Raw genomic sequence first — 23,942 nt, 5'->3', positions numbered from 1 at the left:
AAAATAATAAAAAGAAAAAAAAATATGGGTAATTCTCCGCCAACTCACACAGCAGTTGCCCCGACCCCTCTTCGATTTGCGTGAAACTTTGTCCTAAGGGGTAACTTTTGTCCCTGATCACGAAACCGAGGTCCGTTTTTTGATATCTCGTGACGGAGGGGCGGTACGACCCCTTCCATTTTTGAACATGCGAAAAAAGAGGTGTTTTTCAATAATTTGCAGCCTGAAACGGTGATGAGATAGAAATTTGGTGTCAAAGGGACTTTTGTGTAAAATTAGACGCCCGATTTGATGGCGTACTCAGAATTCCGAAAAAACGTATTTTTCATTGAAAAAAACACTAAAAAAGTTTTAAAAATTCTCCCATTTTCCGTTACTCGACTGTAAAAATTTTTGGAACATGTCATTTTATGGGAAATTTAATTTACTTTTCGAATCTACATTGTCCCAGAAGGGTCATTTTTTCATTTAGAACAAAATTTTTCATTTTAAAATTTCGTGTTTTTTCTAACTTTGCAGGGTTATTTTTTAGAGTGTAACAATGTTCTACAAAGTTGTAGAGCAGACAATTACAAAAATTTTGATATATAGACATAAGGGGTTTGCTTATAAACATCACGAGTTATCGCGATTTTACGAAAAAAAGTTTTGAAAAAGTTGGTCGTCATCGATCATGGCTAGGCTTAGCGATTTTTCACGCTCGAAAATGGCAAATTTCACGGGGATCTAAAATTCTAAACACCAAATTTCACGCAAATTTCGCGGAACTTGAAAAATGTTAGAATAATTCGGAAAAACCTATGTTTAAATCACAGAAACTACTTTTTATGCTTCATTATATATTATTCTTCAATAAACTAAAAAAATCTTCACTAAATTTGAACGCGACACAAAAAAATCTCCCAATTTAAAAAAAAACCTTCTAGTTTATGGATGGGCTCTATATATATTTTGAAACAAAATATAGGGCACGCGTATTTTCGTTTACTAAACTGCTCTTTTAATATTCGACTAATAAAGCTAAAATGTTTTCGATAATTTGCTTCTGTTATATCATTTTACATTTTATTGAATTTCATATCAAAGCAAGATTTAACAATCTTGTCCAGTCAAAATTAGTAAAATAGATTGAATTTTCTGCGACATTTAGCCCATTAAACATATTTTTAAAGAGTTTTGGCTCACTTTTCAAAAACTAAATTTAAAATCAATTTCTAAAAAAATTTTTTTTTTAACAAAATCGAAATTTGTATTCTAAATGAGAAAAGAAAACAAAAAAAAGTTTTTATTAACTTTCACGGGAATCATCCACCCGAATGAATGAATAATTCTCCTACCCACCGGCAGCTTGGTCCAGTTCACAGGTGTTCGCTTGATCAAACAGATCGTCATCTTATGTTCAGTAATCTATACACCCACGTACATATGTTTTTTTTGTACGAATTTTGTTGTTACTAATACCAGTGCTTATAAGAAAAGAAATTTCCCATCCCCCCAAAGCAACGGAAATTTGTAACTGCCCCTGATCGCATAAATGTCCCATATGCATTTTCATCGTTTTTGAGTTATTGATGCAGTTTTGTTCAAAATCGAGTGATCTTTCAAAAATGCATACAACATCCAGAACTTTGTTTTAAAAATCAGGAGGAAATCCAGTTTTTTCGTGAACACTTAACACGCATTGATGTGTTTTTAAAATGCTATTTCAAAGATAAAAAAAAATACCCTTCATTTTATTTTGAATAAAGCAAAGCTGGAATCTTTAATATCACTAAATTTAGTTAGTTTCTAAAAAAACTCAAAAATCTGAACATTTCTTTAAATGGTTCATATCAATTTGCCATACATATTCAAGCTTTTTAATTGAAAACTAATAAAATTGAATTAAATAGTCTTTTTGGATGAAATATTTATTAGTAGTTAGTTAAAAAAATGATTTGAGAAAATTTATAAATTTCACGCCGTCTACGAAATCGTCAAAAATCACTAACCCTATATTAGTAATTAAACCAGGGTATTCACTCGCTTAATTCTACAGTAGTTCATATGATTATTTTTATTTCTTTTTGAGTTTGATAAATTATTTTGAGAAAAATCGTTACATTTTCACACAAACATAAAATTTCACGGGATTTCGCGGAAAAAGCCAAATTTCGCGGATTTCACGCTGTCCGCGAAATCGTGAAATTTCACTTACCCTAATCATGGCCATTCATGGTCACCCGCGACAGACACGGACGACGAAACAAAGAGAAACGCAAAAAGTAACTTTTTCAAAACTTTTTTTCGTAAAATCGCGATAACTCGTGATGTTTATAAGCAAACCCCTTATGTCTATATATCAAAATTTTTGTAATTGTCTGCTCTACAACTTTGTAGAACATTGTTACACTCTAAAAAATAACCCTGCAAAGTTAGAAAAAACACGAAATTTTAAAATGAAAAATTTTGTTCTAAATGAAAAAATGACCCTTCTGGGACAATGTAGATTCGAAAAGTACATTAAATTTCCCATAAAATGACATGTTCTAAAAATTTTTACAGTCGAGTAACGGAAAATGGGAGAATTTTTAAAACTTTTTTAGTGTTTTTTTCGATGAAAAATACGTTTATTCGGAATTCTGAGTACGCCATCAAATCGGCCGTCTAATTTTACAAAAAAGTCCCTTTGACACCAAATTTCTATCTCATCACCGTTTCAGGCTGCAAATTGTTGAAAAACACCTCTTTTTTCGCATGTTCAAAAATGGAAGGGGTCGTACCGCCCCTCCGTCACGAGATATCAAAAAACGGACCTCGGTTTCGTGATCAGGGACAAAAGTTACCCCTTAGGACAAAGTTTCACGCAAATCGAAGAGGGGTCGGGGCAACTTTTCCCGATTTCGTGTGAGAATTACCCATATACAAAATAATTTGAAAATTTTAGTATTTTCGAGAACCTACGGTAATTTGTGATTTTTTTTTTGTATTTTCAGCAACAAAAAAATATTAACGTGAAAATGTAAACGAAATTTCGCTTCGTTTGATACCCATATTGCATATTTTGAAAATTTAAGTATTTTCTAAAAAAATACGGTAATTTGTGAAAATTTTAGTATTTAAAAAAAATCGCTCATAAGATTTTAAGATTTTATCAGATTTTTGTTATCAATGTGAACAAACCGGAAGGTGGTTAATTGTATCGAATCGTCAAGTGTGAGATTCTAATGTGACATTTAACGCATTGCAATTTTGTCGAAGAGTGCAAAACGATCCGAGGTGATCCTGAAAAGTTATAAACGATTAAAAGAAGACGTTTAAGTATGCAAAGTTTGTTTTCATCAACTTTAACGATCCACAGCGACCCCTTGACCTTGTTACAGTGTTTCATTGTTACAGATGCTTAATTTTACCAAATGAATTTAATAAGGGGTTATCCCTAATATTCAACCAAATTTTAATACACAGAACGATCAGCTAAGCAGATATTGTTTGTTAGTGTTTTACATTGCGTGTTCCAGTTTTTATTCATTTAAGGTCAAACATCATCAAATGCGTTTTTCTTGAAATGTCAAAAAGTGGCGTGCGACAAGATATCAAGATCATGTATATTTGCCAATCTGGAATTAACTGCATAAAAAACATAGCCATGTAAATATTTCATAAAACCGGATAGCATCACCCAGCCAAGAGTAACAAATTTTCCACTTTCCCAACCTGGCACGCAAATTTTCACTTTCCCTTTCCCGCCTCTCACTCTCTATCTCTCTCTCTCTCCTAACATTTCTTTTCAGCATCCACGTGCGTGCTCAGTGAGCCATGTAAAGACCTACCATCCGAGCTTTTCTAAGCGTTCCTTCGAAGAAAAAAAAACGAAACCCTCTCTTTTCACTCATCTACCAATATCAACGCTATCTCTGCTATTATTAAGACGTCTCAGAAACCCCTAATAATAACTACGAATATCCTAGTGTTGAAACCCCCCTCTTTTTTCCGGTTTGTTAGTGTACCTGGCAGGCATTGCTAGCGCTGCCCTCCTGACAGATGATGGATGTCCAGCTCGATTTGCAAGATTTGTTTTTTTGCGGCAAAGGAAACATCTACAAAACAAAACGTTAATTAAGGATGAGCATAAACCAGCGTGTTATGTTAATAGCAAAAAAGAAGCATAAGTGCAAAAATGTGCAATACAAAGAAGAAGAAGAAGAAAAAAACATGGAAGATGATAAGTGCAAGGCTGCGGCGATACGTTTTAATTTAGTGTTAATGATAATTTATGAGCAAATACTAGTAGCGATTAGTGTTTAAGCAAACAAGCTCGGCCTCAAAGCTGCTGGAGCGAGAAACTTAGCATTATTGATTTACTACGCAGGTGGTGCAGACAAGACAAAGATCATATTTCAAGATGAAAGTGTAAGATAGCAAATTGTATAGACTGGCTCGTAATGTAACAAAAAAAAACAACTCAACATGATTGAGTAAGGACGGTAAATTAAAGCACTTAATTAATAACGTTCGAATTAAAAAAAAACTACCACCCACAACGCATTCATTAACCATTCATCTTCATTACTCAATTATCGTTCGAAATTGTTTTTATTTAAATCAGCACACTCGAAAAAAGTGTAAGTTCAATTATGAACGCAGGAGGTATGAAAGCAGAACAAATAAAAATTAAAATCGAAAAAGGCGTTTGGATGAACACATTAAATATCACATTTAAATTTTCAAAAGCAATCGACTGTGGTTAGTAATGATTACACATTATCAATTCTCAGAGTTTACACACGTCCCACCCAAATTAATTACTGCGATTATCACAGCCCTACTCTGTCCTGGAAATTATAACTGTTTTTTTTTTCCTAGATTTCCATTGTTTTCTTTTGAAAATTTTGACAATTTCTTTAAGTGATTTCGAGGAAAAAAAAAGCAGCCTAAAATAATTTTTCTATGGTTTTTCAGGATGTTTTGCGTAACAAATACAAAAATGGAAAATATCCATATAACAAGATTCTGAGATATGATTTCTTGAAAAAAAACTTTTTTTATTTGACTAAAACTATCCAGGATACTTCCCTATGACCGAAGAAGCCATTTTGCATCATTCATTGGTTTGCCTTAGGTTTGTTTATGTTCACAAAAAAAAAATCCTGAAATTATGAATTGTTTTCATGAATTTAAGAACTACGAAGGGAATTTTTCGTGGTTCTCAAATTCATGAACACAATTCACGATTTTGGGAGTTGACTTTTTTCCGTGTACAATTCTCCATTCAATTTTGACAGCTATCCATACAAAAGTGAATTGTAAACATTCGAAAATTTATATTTTTCGGAGGAATTTTCCGATCGATTTGGATTTGGTGTCTTCGGCAAAGTTGTAGGTATTGATTAGGCCTATTCGAAAAAAGAGATAAACTCTAAAAAAATAACACCTTTTCTGAAAATTTAATAAAATTTACTTTAAAATTGTATAAAAATCATTGAAGATTGGTATTTTCATTCCTGAGATACAGCCACTTAAAGAAATAATTAAATTAAGGTGATCTAAGTGTTACCCAAACAGCACTCAATTTTAAAATGCCGATGTATCTAAAAAAAAACTTATGCTCCGATTATCAATGTTAGAAAATAAATCATTCGTGAATATTTTCAAGGTTATTTAAATCAATACTAACATTCAAAATGGGCGTAATATTCAATGTTCAGCCCTTTTGAAACTTTTTCACTTTTTAAAAATAAATCGAAAAACGATTTTTGTTTTTGCTTGAAACTCGATTTGAAAAAAAATCTTTCAAATTCATAACTCGGTGGCAAATTTTTTGTTCATGCTTCTCTGTGGCTCCAAAGATACATTTTTGGTACTCCAAAACATACAAAAAAAAATCAAAAACCAAACAATATTTTCCTGCCAGAACCAGTGTTGTAAATGAGTGATGGAAAAAAGTATCATTTGATGATTCTTGCACCAAAATATCAGAATGTAAATCTGGGCATTCTCCTTCCATCACTCTTTTTGTTTTCCTCGTTCACGAACACTCGCCGAAGATTCTTCTGTTTTCTCCGAAAATCACAATATAATTACGCCAGAGGGTAATTGGGAAGCGACCACGCACTACGTCCCGTTAAACTGCGTAGGAAAATTTTGTTTTATGGCTTATATCTTGTTGAGAAGGAATGATTGTGAATGCGGAAATGAGAGAGAAAAAGAGAATGTCACACGGGATTGGGTAAACACGCAATAGAGACCGGCGATTCTTATTGCTGAGAATTTCGCGACAGAAAGAAGGGCTGTGGGAAATACGATTTCGGGCATGATAATTGCACTTGCTGAGAACTGAAAGTGATATTTTTACAATCATAGGCCAAAGTGTCCAAATCGAGCCCTCTTAAAAAAAATAAAATCGATTGTAAAATGGGTTTTTGCCAGCTTTTTCATAAGGCTTTTTAGTCAGAAATTTACCAACACATTCAAAGTATGTTTACATGGCAGCTGGGGGGTTTTGTTTGCATCAGATCTGCTATCTTTTCTAGCATTTTTTTTTGTCAGGCAACTTCTAGCTGTTTTTTTACTATAGCCCGATATGTCAGCCAACATATTTCGCAGGGTTGTGACAGCTCGAGCTCGATCCATGGCATTCTACCTAAGGTATTCGTGATTGAGTGTGTAGTGGTGCGGTTGTCAAAATCGCTATCTCTGACTTTTTAAATTTATAAATTTCAAAATTGAATTTTAGAAATTCAAAAACTGAGGAATCTCAAAATTAGAAATTAAAAAAAGTAAAAATTCAAAAAAAATCATTGGATAAAAATTCGGAAATCTAGGGATTTAAACCTAATTCGTATTTCATTATCCGAAGTCCTCGCCAAAATTTATCTCCGAATTTTTTTTTCAAAATTCTTGTCTCTAACATTAATTCTCACTCAGGATTCAAAAATTTAGCCATTTTCAATTTTTTAATTTTTTTATTTTAAAACTTTTGAGTTTTTGAACCAAATTTTTTATTTTTTATTTTTTTTCGATTTTGAATTTTGATTTTTATTGTATTTTTTCCCCCAAGAATCTCAAGGGTGCGTGTGTCAGACGCGCTCACACCGAACTTTTCTTGGGGTGTCACAAAAATAATTCGCGACTTTTCTTGACCGCGTTCTTAGCTTAAAAATGCTACAATTCCATGTGAAATAATTAAAATGGGTAATTCTCTACCAACTCACACGAAATCGGGAAAAGTTGCCCCGACCCCTCTTCGATTTGCGTGAAACCCTTAGGACGGTGACTTTTGTCCCTGATCACGAATCCGAGGTCCGATTTTTGATATCTCGTGTAGGAGGGGCGGTACGACCCCTTCCATTTTTGAACATGCGAAAAAAGAGGTGTTTTTCAATAATTTGCAGCCTGAAACGGTGATGAGATAGAAATTTGGTGTCAAAGGGACTTTTATGTAAAATTAGACGCCCAATTTGATGGCGTACTCAGAATTCTGAAAAAACGTATTTTTCATCGAAAAAAACACTAAAAAAGTTTTAAATATTCTCCCATTTTCCGTTACTCGAGTGTAAAAATTTTTGGAGGATGTCATTTTATGGGAAATTTAATGTACTTTTCGAATCTACATTGACACAGAAGGGTCATTTTTTCATTTAGAACAAAATTTTTCATTTCAAAATTTTGTGTTTTTTCTAACTTTGCAGGGTTATTTTTTAGAGTGTAACAATATTCTACAAAGTTGTAGAGCAGACAATTACAAAAAAAAATGATAGGTAGACATAAGGGGTTTACTTATAAACATCACGAGTTATCGCGATTTTACGAAAAAAAAGTTTTGAAAAAGTTACTTTTTGCGTTTCTCTTTGTTTCGTCGTCCGTGTCTGTCGCGGGTGACCATAAACGGCCATGATCAACGACGACCATCATTTTCAAAACTTTTTTTCGTAAAATCGCAATAACTCGTGATGTTTATAAGCAAACCCCTTATGTTCATATATCAAAAATTTTGTAATTGTCTGATCTACAACATTCTAGAACATTGTTACACGCTAAAAAATAACCCTGCTACATTAGAAAAAACACGAAATTTTAAAATGAAAATTTTTGTTCTAAATGAAAAAATTACCCTTCTGGGTCAATGTAGATTCGAAAAGTACATTAAATTTCCCATAAAATGACATGTTCCAAAAAAATGTACAGTCAAGTAACGGAAAATGAGAGAATTTTTTAAACTTTTTTAGTGTTTTTTTCGATGAAAACTACGTTTTTTCGGAATTCTGAGTACACCATCAAATCGGGCGTCTAATTTTACATAAAAGTCCCTTTGACACCAAATTTCTATCTCATCACCGTTTCAGGCTGCAAATTATTGAAAAACACCACTTTTTCGCATGTTCAAAAATGGAAGGGGTCGTATCGCCCCTCTGTCACGAGATATCAAAAAACGGACCTCGGATTCGTGATTAGAGACAAAAGTTACCCCTTAGGACAAAGTTTCACGCAAATCGAAAAGGGGTCGGGGCAAATGCTGTGTGAGTTGGTGGAGAATTACCCAAATAAAAAATTATTGGTTCAAATGGATTGCAAACGAGTGAACTCTTATCTAAATAGGTCCAAAAGAAGATATGAACCACCTTATTAAAAAAAATACAATGAAATATAAAATTACAATTGACTCACCAATACAAATCGTACGTAAAGTTGTCCTTCAGCAGTGCCGTCTTGCTCTGGATAAACTTCTTGATGAACCCGTACTGCCGGGCGATATTTTTGCACTGGTTCAGCGCCGGCACGAACGCACTCGTTCCCTTCAACTCGGCCATATCGGCCGGGGTAAAGTACAGCACCGTCGAGTACCGATCCGGCAGCACGTCCAGGTACGGCTTCCACACGCTGTTCGGCTGGAAGCGCTCCACGATCAGCAGCAGCGCCAGCATCAAATTGGACAAATTTTGCACCATCATCACCGGGATGTCCTTCATAATGTCCGGGATCTTACTGTCGGCCGTCACCGAAAAGATCAGCTTCCGCGGCACCGTCACAAACACTTCCCCCGCGCTGAAGTCCCGCGTCGCTTCCAGCCCCAGCTCGAAGCCGGAAAATTCGGAAATTTTAATCCCATCAAACTGGCAACCGTGCTCCTTGGCCCACTGGCAGAACGACTCGATGTTGGCCTGGCGGGGCTTTCCGTTGCCGGTTTTCAGCTTCAGCTCCGATTCCAGCTTGCGGATGCGCTCCAGCACCGAGTACATCTGCTGGTACTGGGCGTACTGCTCGTTTACGGTGGGCGTTTTCATAAAGCTACTCTTTATCAACGAGTCGACCAGCGTGTTCAGCTCGTTCTGCTTGGTCATCGATAGCTTCTTGCCGCTGGAGGTAGCCATGCTGGGAGCACCGGTCATAGCCAAGTTGGAAGGTTGAAACTTGCTTCTTTATATCACGATTGTACGAAAACACACTAGCTTTTATGTTGCAGTAAATTCCTATTTTTTAGATAAATATAAATAAGTTTTTTCAAAAAACCAAGAAAGAACTGTTTCACTTATAACACACTTTAAACTACACCCAAAAAAAGATAAACGATGATTTGGCTGCGCTACACCCACAGGAAAGAAATGCTGCCAAAACTGTCATCCTGGGGTTGCTACATTAAACAATAGCTATTCTGTCAAAATATGCATGAAACGCGCTCATCAGTTTTGCGCGTTTAACAACTTGACAGCGATCTGCAGTCCTCACCAATACATAGAAGATTAGTGTGCTTTACTTTTTTGATAACACGCGATGTTAACGTGTTGGATTCTGATATACTTTCAGGAAAATTTTCAGCAAAATCATGCAACCCTTGCTTGAGTGTAGTTGTAGTGATTTTTTTTTTTCAGGCAAAACAGGCGAATACGTCCCTTAATCGGCTTAAAATAAAATAAACAAATCTTTCAAACTATAAAAAAAATAGGACAGATTGCACATGTTCCCTAGGTAACCCACATTTAAAATTCAGTCTTAAATTTTCTTTTCCACTTGAAATTGAAATTTAATGGTTTTATTTTTAGTTAATTTCTTCCAGAAATGGTCAAATCCCAACCCAAATGTGATCTCCCCTTTGCACTCGATCTACCCACGATTAATCACACTCGCACGCACCGATTTGTTTGATTAGGTCAGTATCGCACGACAAAATACCACCGGCGGCGACACTTGCGAGATTTATTGCTTGATTGTTATTTATTTACGATTAACCGCCCGCTATTTAGTACCAACCGCACACCACGTCTTCCCGATTAAACCGGCCGTCACTTGTTTTTCTCGTATTCCCGAACCACCCAATAAAAAAAAACGTGACAAAAAATCTCGATTTTTTCACGATCTACCGCACGACGGAACGTGACACGAAACTGCACACTTGCCTGTGTGTGTACAGAGCGAAACCGGAACGAACCGTTTTGAGGTCGGGGGCCCACGTTAACTTCCGTTAAAAATAGCTGCTTGTGGACGGTGGAACTGACGCAAGAGTACCGCTAGTTAGGATTTATTTACATCAAAAGTCTCATATTTTTCTACGGTACGTTGCGTATCTGTTTCACGAACCGGCAAGTGCAGCAAACGTCACGAAAGGGAGGAATCAAAACAAAAGGGGCAAAGTGTCAAAGTTCTGACAGCCGGCGGCGACGGGACATTGTTGAAGTTGAAACAGCGAAGGAACGAGGAGGAAGCGACCAGTTTTGGAAGTTCAAACTTTGCGAGTAATCAAAGCTAGCGAGCGCTAAAGTTTGTTTTGACGTTTTAGTAAGACAGAAAAGCAGTGATGTCACTGCGTCCGAAAGGTGAGTCTCTGTTTACGCTTGAATCTCCGGATTTCGGGATCGATGTTGTCGTATGCGTGAGTGAATGAGAAATAAATCAGTCTTGTAATGTTGCGGAGATCCAGCTGGGACATCATCGAGTATTCTGCTGGAACAGTCGGAAACGTAGTTTCGTGTCAATCGTTCCAACCACTGATTGGCTACGTAACCCTATCTGTTTTATTTACATCTTTACGTAAACAAGGTTTCTCCACCCACGACCAAGGATTTTCCATTCACCAGTGCCGTAATTTAATCCACCCAATGAGCTCGTAAAGATCTCCTTCCTCCACCATGCGAAAGTTCCACCGCTTCCTGGCGTTCACCGTGGCGCTGCTGATCCTGTACCTGGTCTACCGCTACTCGTTCCAAGTGGACAGCGACGGGCACTATCTGTTCCTGAAGCCCCTGGAAGCGACCGGTTCCGGCAGTGGACGCGGCTACCTGACGTTGCTGCAAAGCGCCGATGGCAACGAGGGCGACGATACGCGGGAATCTCCGGCGGATCCCAAGCGGTTGGTAAATCTGACGGACTTTCGCTTCCAAATTGGGAACGACATCTGCAAGGAGAACGGGAGCTTCTCCGAGCTGCTGGGTGAGTGGTTACGGGATTTGGGCTGGGTCATTCGAAGACGTTGATGGTTGTTGTTTTAGGAGTTATCCTGGTGACTTCGTACGTCGGAAACGATGCGCTCAGGTCGGCTCACAGACAAGCTATTTCGCAACAGAAGTTGATCTCGATGGGATTGCTACGGATTTTTTCCTTGGCAGCTATTCCGAGCAGGGAGAAGTTTATGGTCCAAAAAGCCATCGTTGATGAACAGCGTATTTTCGGAGATTTGATACAAGGAGAGTTCCTAGAAGCTTACAGAAATCTCACGTACAAACACATAATGAGTCTGAAATGGGGAACCGAACATTGCCGGAAAGCCAAGTTCCTGATCAAAATGGATGACGACATCGTTTACGACCCGTTCTACATCCAGAACTACCTGTCCGATTTGGACAGTCACCAAAAGCCGGAACAGCGGTACCTTTTAGCAGGTTTCACCTTCACCAACAAAAAGGTGATTCGCCTAAAAGCCAACAAGTGGTTTGTCAGCCGAGATGAGTTTCCTGCCGACGTGTATCCGCCGTATCTGTCCGGCTGGCTTTACATCACGAACCAGCGGACGGCTCGGGAGCTGGTGCTCCAGTCGGAGCGCACACCATTTTTCTGGATCGATGACACGTACGTGACGGGAATTCTTGCCGAGCGAGCCCACATCCAGCTGACCAGCCTGAACAAGTGGTTCAGCGCCAACTCGGAGTTTCTGGACTGCTGCATTCGGGACATGAAGCGCTTCTCGTACCAGTGCGATTACTACGTGGGACCAAACGGGGGCACCCAACGGCTGATCATGGACTTTGTTCAGGAGCTGGAACGGTGCTACGATAATGCGTGCTATCAGCGACCCAGCGGCAAACCGTTGACCAAGACGTGCGTGGCCGAGTACCGGAACCACGGGATGCAGGACCACGGAACGGCGATGGTCAGCATGATGCGACTGTAAAGGTCACGTTTACGGAATCGATGTTTGAATCTCAATAACCGTCCATTACTTAATCGGTTTCAACCAACAGAATCATAAGGATTTTGGTGACCTTCTCAATGTAATCCGATAAACTTTTTCTAAATGTTTTGAAATATTTCTACAAGAAACAAATATTTGTGCCAACGAAAAACAACATTCCACTTACATTTGTTACCGATAAGCTAGCTTTAAGAGTGCCATCACGAACAAAATAGTAACTGCATTAAATTCATCTGCATGTCATAATCTTTACACCGCAAATGTACCCGTAAGCTGCCATTAGGTTTTTAACGACGATGAGGAGATCAACGAAGTAAACCCAAGAACCCGTAAAGTATTCCCAGAATCTGTGATAAGCCGGATTGCGTTTAGATAAATCGTATATTTACTGTATTCAGAGCACTAATCTTATGCAGAGCACAGAGAAGGCCATAACTCAGATCGTCTTAATTACTTTGGTAACTCGCCAAAACCTCCGGAATGATCTAAAACTTGTAGCACAAAAAAAAACAAACTAAAAAATAAAATAAATGTATTACAAAGTACGCTGTCGACTTTTAAGCGTCGTCCTCGCTGTCGTCCTCCAGCAGCTGCTTGTACGGCACGTGCCGGTCCTTGACGATGGTGAACGAATCGATGACCGCGCCCTCCTTGTCCACGGAGATCTGCTCAAAGTACAGATGCGTCCGGTTGTGCGCCCGCATGCGGGTGTACCCGTAGTCGCGGCTGTGGATGGCGCTCCAGTCGGGGATTTTGTGGATGAACGGTTCGCGGCCCTCCTTGCAGCCGGCGGAACCTGTCACCAAGTGAACTGGGGCCCGCGGGTTCCGGTACGGTTCCTCGTGCGAGCCGTTGTAGACCTGGGAAATTGGGTAATTTTACCGATGTTTTTAGCTGTTGAACCAAATGCTTTTGCCAAAATTAGTGAGCTTGTAAAAAAATAACAAAATTCTACATTTCATGAGATTCTGTCGAACAACCGATGTGAGATAAAAGCATGTTAAAAGTTATTTTAGTCGATGATTTTGTAAATTAATAGGATTGTTTATGGAATTCCTTCGACAAACAAACAAACCAACTTTTTGACAGTTTGCCTGCTCTGTTTGTTTACCTGCATTTGTTTGCTGAAACGTCAGCATTGTCTTTTGCAAGCAGAACATAACCAAACTTTCCGGCACCCTCAGCAAACGTCAAATCAATACAAATTGCTGCCGGATCTTTTTCCAAATCTCTCCCGGAATAGAACTGGCAGCAATTTTGTATAGTTTGGCGTTTGCGGAGGGTGCCAAAAAAAATGTTAAACAAATCGCTTCGTGCATCAGCCAATAATCAAACTTTTGGGCACCCTCAGCAAACGTCAAATCAATACAAATAGAGGTTTTTCCGTGCGCATGTATTGCGTGTACGTACGATTGAGGTTAAATTCTATATTTTCATTTGCCACATTCATCTCGTAGGTTCTTTTTTTCTTTTTTTTTCTTATTTTATTTTCTTTCCAGCCCGTAACAGCCAGATCCGAACTCCTGTAAAGGTTTCCACCGATGGAGTTCTGTCTTCAGCCGCAGTTCATTATTTTCTTTATAATTGTATTTATTTATTGTATTTTTTTACCGAAAAGATGCAGGTTTTTATGCCAGCATTCTAGTGGCTTTTCCTGTCCAAGGAAAATTGATCAAATAAACAAACAATCAATCAATCAACATTTTTGTCCAGCCAGCAAAATCAAATGGTGCGTACGCGAATCGTCATAAAGCTCTCTAATTTTGTATGGTTTGACGTTTGCGGAAGGTGCCGGCAAATTTAATCAAATCACTTCGTGCATCAGCCAAAACATTAAGCTTTTTTTGCGAGTTTTCAGCAAACAAGTTTGTATAGTTTGGCAAACTGTCAAACACAAAAAAGTTCGAGTTTGTTTGTTTGTTTGTATGGACTCTGCTGTTGGTCGAATTTTGGTGTTATTTACTGAAAATAAGTTTTCCAAAATTGAGTAATTCTTTCTGAAAACCGACATTTTGATGTTATTTTTTTTTAATTGGCGTTTACACAAGCATGGTTGACAGCATCGAACTGTTGCGTCCAAAATACATCCAGTAGTCAATTTTGTCAACAATCTTTTTAAATCATTAGTATAACAAATGAAACATGGTGTTTGATGAGTTTTATCGCATGAATCACAAGATTGCAAGGCTAAGAAACTTTTGGCAGTGAAAGGTATGTTGAGAAAATGTTCTGAAATGTCGTGTAATTGAAACAACAAGTTACATTATTTTTGAAATTACGGCTGTCAAAACTGTAGGTAGACGTAACTTTTCAAAAATAAAACAAAATCAGGCGTTCCAGAAAGAATTGCTCAACTCAGAGGACATTCTGCCGCGATGAGAACGATAAACCTTGTGCGGATTGCACCGATAGTGCGACAACGCAAACCAACCAACCTTGTAGTCGTAGATGGGCCACAGCCGCTCGTACGAGTGCTCGTGGGCCCAAATCTCGACGTCCACGCCGTGCTCGTAGAAGAGATCCTCCAGCCCGAACCAGTGCGTGAACGGCAGGCCCACGCGCACCAGCGTCTCACTATGGGTGCAATCGTTATCGTTCGCATTGCTGCAGTACATCGGGCGGTGGCCGTAGGTCACGATCCAGGGCCGCACGGCGCGGTTCTCCGGACGGTTCGCCTCTTCGAGGTCGCGCCGCAGCCACTCGTACTGGTTGACCAGGGTTTTGATGCCGTAGTTCATGAAATAGTACACTTCGGTGGAGAAGCCGATGAAGTGCACCGGCCCAAGGTCGAAGCTGTACATCAGGTTGTCGGTTCCCTTGGGCATGCTGAACCGGGCACGGTAGTTGGAGAAGTTGCTGGAAGGAGGGGGTAGTTAGAAGAACATAACTTCAAGCCACGATTCCTTACTTACTACTTCTCTTCGTGATTTCCTGCACAAACCATGTACGGCGTGTACGCCGCAATTGACTGAATCTGGTTCATGAACTGATCTCCCACGGCGGCATTCTCCGAGTTCATATCGTACGCAAAGTCTCCCACGTGCAGGATGGCGTCGTACATGTGCCGTTGAGTGTCCTCCTGGAGGCGGGCCATCGACGCGGCGTTCTCGTTGCCCATATCGCCGAAAATAGCGAGCGACGGAGCCCAGTCCGCCCCCTCCGGCACCGTGTGGAAGTAAAACTCCGCCGACCAGCCCACCTTGCTGCCACAATGGTACTCGTACCGCGAGGACGGCTGCAGGTCCCGCAACACAACCCGGTGAATGTACTGCGTGTGCCGCTGGGGACCACCGTCCACGAACTTGGTCTCCGTTCCGGTTTCACTGCAAGCAATCGATTTCGCAACAGTGGGTCAACGACCTCCACAGAAAAAAACGGAACACGACTTACCTCAGCACTAATCCCCCGATGCCATACTCCACGACGGACTCATTCGTCGGCGAAAAGGTGCTCCAGGTGACGACGATCTCGTTGGTCGATTCACCGAACGACAGGTGAACCTGCTCCGGTTGGTAGTAGAATATCTGACCCGTCACAAGCGGAACCAGAAGAGCTAAGAACAGAACCGTCGGATTGGCCATGATGGCTTCCGGAGTGAAGTAAGGAGGTCAACGTCGTTCTTGGTGCGTAATAGCGCACTGCACTGATGCGAATATTCTAAACAAGTTCTCTTTGTTGAGACCTGATAATGAGGAATGACTGGAACAATCTTGTCGAGTTGACCGAGTGAGGGTAAATAATTCAGTGATTTCGACGTTTATCGCGCAGTTGTTTTTGTTTCTACCGCTGCGGAGCAGATGTGTTTGTGAGAATGAAAGCAGGGGAAAGAAGATCGAAAAAGCTAGGGGATGTGAGTCTAATTCGTTCGTAGCTTTATTTTAAGTTCATAGACAGAAATTATTACCCGTTGACCGGCAGAGAAATTTTGTGAAAGTAAAATTTGTATCAGACTTATACTGCCGTTCTACGCATAATTGTCCCATGTTCAAAAAAGTGCAATTGAGAAAAACGCGATTGAAATTTTTCGACCGATTTCTGCGTTTCTACGCATAATTGTCCCGTGGGTTCCTATTCGCCCTATGTGTCCCTAATTGCCCCAGTTAGCAGTTTATCACCCTCATTTGTGATTCTCTTGCTATACAACAGGTAACGAAGACATAATGCTTCGTAAAACTAATGATTCCGTGTAAGAAAATACTTGGTGGGACAATTATCCGTAGAAGTTTAACGATGGGACAAACAGACTTGGTGTTGTTTTTAATGAGTTTCCGAACAAAGTACCAGATTTTATGTGTTTTTCTTAAAGTACACATCAAACTAAACTTAAAAATGTCATAAAGCCAAAATCGTCCAAAACTGACATGGGACAATTATGCGTAGAACGGCAGTATAATACAGTCCACACTAGATTATCCGAAAGACTTGGAAAAATTTCACTTCGAATTCCAACGAGGTTTACCGAGTTGGATAAACACGACGAGTGCTGAAAAAATCAAGTTTTGCAACGAGTTGCTTACAACATTTTTGCAATTCCGAAAAACGCTTCTTGAATGGAATTTTATGTCAAACATTCATGTTTTTAGTAAATTCTCCATTCAAAACAAAAAAAAAATATTGAAAAATGTTACTTTTCGATAATAGTGTTGAAAAGTAGAACTTTTCAGCACTGGTATTGAAAGGTATTAATTTTCCTTTCTGTTATTTTTGGTAGGGAAAAGTAGGCCGTTTAGTTTCTCCAGAAGGACAGGAAACCCATCATTGAATGAATTAATGCGGATTAACTTTATTTTTCCAGAAAATCGGTCAGAGTTCGTCCCAGGAACCTACTCCGATCCGGAGCTGTTATCCCGGACGAAAGATTGCAAGCGGTGCTTGTCAAGATTCGTCATGGACATCAAAGGCGGGCTTCGGATCCGCCAGCTGCCGGATCGAGAAGTGTTTGAGGTTGTCGGTGACGATACATCGGCCCAGCAGGGCTTTCTTTTTGAGCGCCTCGATGGACACAGCTCAGCACAACGCTGCCGGGATGTTTGAAACCGAGGTATAAATTTAATGTAAAAAATAAAGAAACCCCCTCTCACCGTTTTAAACACCTGAAAACCATTGGAAAACCGGTCGATTCAGCCTACAAAATCATTTAACATTAATGAGAAAAGCATTGCAAATTCATAAGCGTTGTCACATGAAGTTAACGTGTTTTGCTTTTGAGTTTACCGGGTCGCGCGATGAGAATTTTCGAAGTGATTTGCACATGACATTCACATGCCAAGTCGTATGGGGCAGATTCACGTGTGAAACATGTGATACTGCTATGTGCCTTTCTTTCAGTGTAATCTATATAAAGTGATTCAGAATTGTTTAACCCAAGATGGTGCTGGTGATGAAATATTGGTAAAATGCATTTTATGATTTTTAAGGCAAAAAAAAAAAACGAAACTATTGGCACTACGCCCCCCGGGGCATGGCCTTCCTCTAACGTGGGATTTCTGCTCCAGCGCCTCTGACGAGACAGGAGAAACCGGGACCGACGTTTTACTTCACCATCCGATAGAAGCTCAGTGGATAAGGCGGGAATCGAACCCGCGTCTCATAGCATCATCGGGATCGGCAGCCGAAGCCGCTACCCCTGCACCACGAGACCCACTTGATTTTTAAGGCAATCAACCATTTAATTTTGCCTAAAATGAGGTTGCAGAATTCGAATTCCGAAGTCCCATACAAATCTTCGGATAATCGAGGTTTCGGATAATCGAGTCTGGACTGTATTGAAAACATGCATTACTGGAGTCAGGACCTTTTGAAAATTTTATTATTTTAAAGGCAGTCAACCATTGAAATATTAGGAACTCAAATGGGGTCGCAGAACTGTAATTTGATGTTGAAATAAACAAATTTAAAAATACAAAAACTTTTTTTTTCATGATTTGATTACCCTAAGTCCATTGAATAATCGAAACATTGAATCAAGCTTCAGATAATCGAGTTTGGACCTAGGTCTGGACTGTATGCCGATGTAGGTTAATTTTTAGATCTAATTTTTGTTTAGCCTTTTTTATTTGTCGAATTCCAGAGTTTTTTGATAAGGTCCTATAAACATATGAAAGACAATACCTTATAAAAAAAACTCTAGAATTATAAAATTATCAGATCTTTTAATTTTATGTAAATTTTATGTCTAAGTTTATTTTTGAAATATTAATTTTTAATTTAAAATGTTCTTTTTATTTAAAAAAATAGAATTTTGAAACCAGAGAATTTCGATTTTTTTTAATTTTACTATCTTAGAATCGTAGAATTTCCGACATTTTAAATTTTTTAGCATTTTAGACTTTTAGCCTTTTAGACTTTTGGACTTTTGGACTTTTGGACTTTTGGGTATTTGGACATTTGGACATTTGGACATTTGGACATTTGGACATTTGGACATTTGGACATTTGGACATTTGGACATTTGGACATTTGGACATTTGGACATTTGGACATTTGGACATTTGGACATTTGGACATTTGGACATTTGGACATTTGGACATTTGGACATTTGGACATTTGGACATTTGGACATTTGGACATTTGGACATTTGGACATTTGGACATTTGGACATTTGGACATTTGGACATTTGGACATTTGGACATTTGGACATTTGGACATTTGGACATTTGGACATTTGGACATTTGGAAATTTGGACATTTGGACGATCCGTTTCCACAGGCCACCAGCTAGGTCATCATGAAAACCAAGCCAACGTGGAGGTAAGAAAATAGGACACTTGCAAGGAGCTATACTGTCCTGATCAAGAATGATGTAACGGGACTACGGACGTAGTCAGTGACGCTCCTTCCAGGATGTTCCTCACCTGAGCGTCAACTGAAGGGGTATCATCAGTATCATTCGCCCTTGGCCTGCAACTGGAATATGATGTTGAAATAAAGAAAATTGAAAATACAAAAACTTTTTTTTATGATTTGATTATCCTAAGTCCTTCGAATAATCGAAACTTTGAATCAAGCTTCGGATAATCGAGTCTGGACTGTATGCCGACATAGAATAATTTTTAGATCTAATTTTTGTTAAGCCTTTTTTTTTATTTATAGAATTCAATTTTTTTTATAAGGTCCTATAAACATATGAAAGACAATAATTTATAGGCCCTTTTTAAAAAAAACTCTAGAATTATAAAATTATCAGATCTTTTAATTTAATGTCAAATATATTTTGACAAATTTTTTTAATTTAAAATGTTTTTTTATTTAAGAATAAGAATAATTAATAGAGTTTTTGATCCAGAGAATTTTGAAATTTTGCAATTTTCGATATTTTTTTTGCATTTTAGACTTTTGGACTTTTGAACTATTGGAATTTTGGACTTTTAGACTTTTAGAATTTAATTTTAAAATTTTAGAATTTAATTTTAGAATTTTGGAATTTTAAAATTTTAGAATTTTAAGAGTTTTAAAGTTTTAGAATTCACAAGATCCTCTGTAATTACTCTTAGCCTTAAGTAAAATGTAATGACATAAGCCGACGCGGTCCTAACCAGGTCCCAGCACCGAAAAGGACCTAATAAAAATAATTTTATGAAAAAAAAGTTTTGGAATTTTAAGAATTTTAAGCATTTTAGAATTTTAGAATTTTAGAATTTTAGAATTTTAGAATTTTAGAATTTTAGAATTTTAGAATTTTAGAATTTTAGAATTTTAGAATTTTAGAATTTTAGAATTTTAGAATTTTAGAATTTTAGAATTTTAGAATTTTAGAATTTTAGAATTTTAGAATTTTAGAATTTTAGAATTTTAGAATTTTAAAATTTTAGAATTTTAGAATTTTAGAATTTTAGAATTTTAGAATTTTAGAATTTTAGAATTTTAGAATTTTAGAATTTTAGAATTTTAGAATTTTAGAATTTTAGAATTTTAGAATTTTAGAATTTTAGAAATTAAGAATCTTAGAATTTCAGAATTTTAGAATTTTGGAATTTTAGAATTTTAGAATTTTAGAATTTTAGAATTTTAGAATTTTAGAATTTTAGAATTTTAGAATTTTAGAATTTTAGAATTTTAGAATTTTAGAATTTTAGAATTTTAGAATTTTAGAATTTTAGAATTTTAGAATTTTAGAATTTTAGAATTTTAGAATTTTAGAATTTTAGAATTTTAGAATTTTAGAATTTTAGAATTTTAGAATCTTAGAATTTTATAATTTCAGAATTGTAAATTTTTTGAGTTTGTTGAATTTTTAAATTTTAGAATTTTGTAATTCAGGAATTTAGAATTTTAGAATTTAAAATTGTAGAAAAATCCATGTCCACGAACAGGCACAAAACTCATCAACAAGTAAATACGTACTGAACGACTTTATTTTAAAAAGCGAAATGAAATGTTGATAGTTTACACTAAACTACCCAATAAAAACCAAAAAACAATAATAAAAATGTCAAAAATCATCTCCACCCACCTCTCACTGCTCCATCGCTGCACCTGCTTCGTCCAGCGAGCAGGCCGCCTTCCGCTGAATATCCCCGATAACCGCTTCGTACCGTCCAATCCTGGCTTCCAGTTCCGCGATGTAGTCCTGCTGCTGGCTGCACTGGGCGGCGTACGTCCTCGCCTGTTGAATTTCCAGCTGAACCTCGAGTGTGTCCGCTTCCGCGTCGTACACACACGGTATATCGTCGCCAAAGTCCACCCACTGGCCCAGCTCGAAGCGGTATGGCTTCGCAGGTGAACCACCGAGTGCAACCCAGAACGTGTCCGGACGACCCTTTTCCAACAGCAGGCTGCAACTCCACGCCGTGGTCTCCTGATGGGCGGACACTTTGACCTTCCACCGGAAGCCACTCTCCGTTAGCTGGGACGACTCGTAGAATCGATGGTGGCGCCGGGCGTTCTTCAGGTACAGCTCTAGGCCGATGGGAGAGGGAATCAGGGAGCTGAAAGCGGATATATTAGTAGGTGAGGAGAAAAAAAATCCAAAGATCTTTCTCACTTCTTGAAGTGAACATCAACCACTCTAACTGCTGGAGGTTTCTCTTTGAGCAGCTCCCCGGCCAGCTTCTGGAACTCGGTGACTTCGTTGATGGCGGCCACCGTGGTTACGTTTGTGTTCAAGCTGTTGGCCAAACTTCTCAATACGGCTACCTTCCCCTCTTGAACTTGCAGTTGTTCTTTGTTTCGCGATTGACGTGCAATCTCCTCGTTGTAATGACCGGTGATGGAATCGATCATCTTGCGTGCAATCGAACTCATCCGGCCCTGTGCCTCTTTGAGCAAACGCTCGTTCTTCTTGACGGTGGCCAGTGACATTTCCAGGGTCTCCTCTCGCTGCTTAAGCAACTCGAAGTACTCCCGGAATCGGCACCGGAACTCCTCAAAAGCACCCTCTGAAAATACACCACAAACTGATCCTCACACAAGTTTCAAGCTTATTCAAGCCTACCCAACAGCAGCACCTGGTCCTTGTGGCCCACATGCTCCTCGGCAAACATACATCCCGGACAGAGGCAGCTCTCGCAAACCAGACAAAACAGCGACAAGTCCTTGCCGTGAACCAGGCACCGATTCCGCTGCTCACTCGCCACGAAGTCGCTCACCACCTCCTGGACCTGATCGAAGGTGCGTGCCTTAACGAGCGATTCCACCGTAAGAAGCTCCCGACACTGGGGACATGTCGGTTGGTTGCCGAGCCAGCCGGCGATGCACTTCCGGCAGAATGGCTGCGAGCACCGGGGACAGATGTGCGCGTCCTGGAGGTTCTGCTGGCAGATGCAACACTCGAACAGGTGGTTGATGGTGGAGGCCAGTTTGCTGCTGCCGCTGCTGTTCAGGTCCGAGCTGTCCATTGCGGCGGAGGAAGATTCCTGCGAAGTCATTTCGGATTTGCGATCGCGGTTTGTTTACGTTTGGTTTTCCAATTTTTAATTAAGGCTCTGAAAGGCATCATTCCCGATCGGTCATTTGGCGGCCATGTTCGTTTTAGAAAAATAATCAAATCATGATTCAGAATGTTTCAATTGGGTACTAAAGCCCTATGTCAATTTTTATGTACAACGGTAAAAAACACGATTAAAAACCATTTCTGATCACTTTTTTTCATTTTAATGCAAAAAAATATTGACAAGACAACATTTTTTCGATAGATCAACTATGGTCCCTTTGGAACGAGCTGTCAAGCAGGAACTTTTCTGTCAAGAAGGACCGCGGGGTAAGAGCAGTGATAAGCTTTATCACTGTAAAAAATAATATCAGCAATCTATAAGCTTCATTTTGGGACCCAATTAAAAAATGGTTTTCTTTGTGGTTTTTTGTAGAAGCATTTTACATGTAGTGATTCTTTTTTCATTTCAATTTACTATTTCTGGACCCTAAATTCAGAACCATCATTGACAGTCATTGCCACAAAAGGGAAACCATCTACCAGCTTAAAATTGGGTACTAAAGCCCTATGTCATTTTTTATGTACAACGGTAAAAAACACGATTAAAAACCATTTCTGATCACTTTTTTTCATTTTAACGCAAAAAAAAAATATTGGCAAGACAACATGTTTTAGATGGATCAACTATGGTCCCCTTGGAACGAGCTGTCAAGTAGGAGCTTTTCTGTCAAGAAGGACCGCGAGGTTAATTTTTCAAAATTGATTTAAAAATCCATTTTAAACTCTTTGTGGTCGTATATATACTCCGAAAAATAAGCTTTATCGCTGCAAACAATAATATCAGCAATCTAAGCTTCATTTTAGGACCCAATTTATACAAAAAAAGAAAGGGGACCATCCATAATCCACGTTAACACCACAGACAAACAGACGTGACTCTCCATACAAATTATTATTGAAATCCATCGTCCTTCATCAAATCACCAAATCACAGCGACGCCAGCGCTGCCTGGTGAGCTGATGCCGAAGCGCAGCCCAAACATACCAATACAAACCCTTCACTGTCATGTGTCATGTCAATGTATGCGTGAGACAATCGAGCCATAACGATTGTAAACATAATCAGCTGATCGAAATAATTTTGTTGTTGCTGATCGTCAGTACCCGATGAAAAACATAAAAATCAACACCGATGGCCGAAGATGACGGTGGGTCGGTTCCACGGTTGGTTCCGTTTCCAATGGCAGAACTTCATGTTCCAAATCATGCGGCAGCATCAGCAACGACGCACCACAACCGCAACGACAGAGACTAAAAAACTGGTCCTCCTGTTGCTTCCAAGTTCTGTCGAAGATTCCTCCTCCAGCGAAATCTTGATACCCCTGGTCACGAAAACACCAGTAGTGGCCGCTGAAATAGTAAAAAAGCCAATTCCAAATCTACCAGAATTGGTCCCCATGATTTGGAAACATCTGCGGGGAACATGTCTACGGAGCAGTTAAGTTGCGCCAAACAACAGATGAAATCAAATGGATCATCTTTAGAATTCCTGAATTCCATCATAATTGTTTTGTTTTCATTTGCTGCCTCACACGTGCTCACGCTCAACATAAAAACACAGATCACACACACTGAGAAAAGACGGGTGAGCTGTCACGACAGCAGCGCCATCAGCGCCGGGTGAGT

The 23,942-nt window shown here is 38.9% G+C and overlaps 5 protein-coding genes across 9 annotated transcripts in view; 2 read left to right on the top strand and 3 right to left on the bottom strand.

Annotated features, from left to right (window-relative positions):
- LOC120415303 (uncharacterized) overlaps positions 1 to 4,514 on the top strand; it is a 74,966-nt gene extending 70,452 nt beyond the window's left edge. For 2 of the 4 annotated variants that reach the window (XM_039576801.2, XM_039576794.2), the window contains exon 3: positions 3,985 to 4,514. The gene's annotated coding sequence lies outside the window, so the exon portion shown is untranslated. Of the gene's footprint in view, positions 1 to 3,773 lie in introns of all 4 variants that reach the window. The other 2 variants (XM_039576789.2, XM_039576779.1) reach the window with 1 other exon arrangement.
- LOC120413951 (actin-histidine N-methyltransferase) overlaps positions 1 to 10,572 on the bottom strand; it is a 155,306-nt gene extending 144,734 nt beyond the window's left edge. The window contains exons 1-2 of the mRNA XM_039574958.2: positions 10,111 to 10,572; positions 8,647 to 9,449 (exon numbers count right to left, since the gene is read on the bottom strand). Coding sequence (XP_039430892.2) covers positions 8,647 to 9,368 — 722 coding nt within the window. The 5' untranslated portion in view covers positions 9,369 to 9,449; positions 10,111 to 10,572. The remainder of the gene's footprint in view (positions 1 to 8,646; positions 9,450 to 10,110) is intronic.
- An 81-nt stretch (positions 10,573 to 10,653) lies between these two features.
- On the top strand, positions 10,654 to 12,927 carry LOC120415334 (beta-1,3-galactosyltransferase 5). 2 transcript variants are annotated; one of them, XM_039576832.2, is made up of 3 exons: positions 10,654 to 10,790; positions 11,014 to 11,403; positions 11,463 to 12,927. In XM_039576832.2, the coding sequence occupies exons 2-3, from the start codon at positions 11,103 to 11,105 to the stop codon at positions 12,359 to 12,361; spliced, it is 1,200 nt and encodes a 399-aa protein (XP_039432766.1). In that variant the 5' UTR covers positions 10,654 to 10,790; positions 11,014 to 11,102; the 3' UTR covers positions 12,362 to 12,927. The 2 variants fall into 2 exon arrangements, with proteins under 2 accessions (XP_039432766.1, XP_039432759.1); XM_039576825.2 differs by lacking the exon at positions 10,654 to 10,790 and having other exon boundaries at positions 10,842 to 11,403.
- On the bottom strand, positions 12,745 to 16,116 carry LOC120415325 (acid phosphatase type 7). Its single transcript, XM_039576814.2, has 4 exons — positions 15,773 to 16,116; positions 15,295 to 15,705; positions 14,818 to 15,238; positions 12,745 to 13,242 (listed from the first exon to the last, which is right to left on the bottom strand). The coding sequence occupies exons 1-4, from the start codon at positions 15,961 to 15,963 to the stop codon at positions 12,940 to 12,942; spliced, it is 1,326 nt and encodes a 441-aa protein (XP_039432748.1). The 5' UTR covers positions 15,964 to 16,116; the 3' UTR covers positions 12,745 to 12,939.
- On the bottom strand, positions 16,032 to 22,284 carry LOC120414648 (E3 ubiquitin-protein ligase TRIM37-like). Its single transcript, XM_039575900.2, has 4 exons — positions 21,819 to 22,284; positions 21,369 to 21,762; positions 20,838 to 21,312; positions 16,032 to 16,168 (listed from the first exon to the last, which is right to left on the bottom strand). Exons 1-3 carry the CDS (start codon positions 22,249 to 22,251, stop codon positions 20,841 to 20,843), a joined length of 1,299 nt encoding a protein of 432 aa, XP_039431834.1. The 5' UTR covers positions 22,252 to 22,284; the 3' UTR covers positions 16,032 to 16,168; positions 20,838 to 20,840.
- Positions 22,285 to 23,942: the final 1,658 nt, after the last annotated feature.

This window comes from Culex pipiens, chromosome 3 (genome assembly GCF_016801865.2).
Source record: "Culex pipiens pallens isolate TS chromosome 3, TS_CPP_V2, whole genome shotgun sequence".
In the NCBI taxonomy this organism is placed as follows: Eukaryota; Metazoa; Arthropoda; class Insecta; order Diptera; family Culicidae; genus Culex; species Culex pipiens.
The sequence above is the reverse complement of the archived record's forward strand: the minus strand, read 5'-3'. Positions and strand labels throughout refer to the sequence as shown.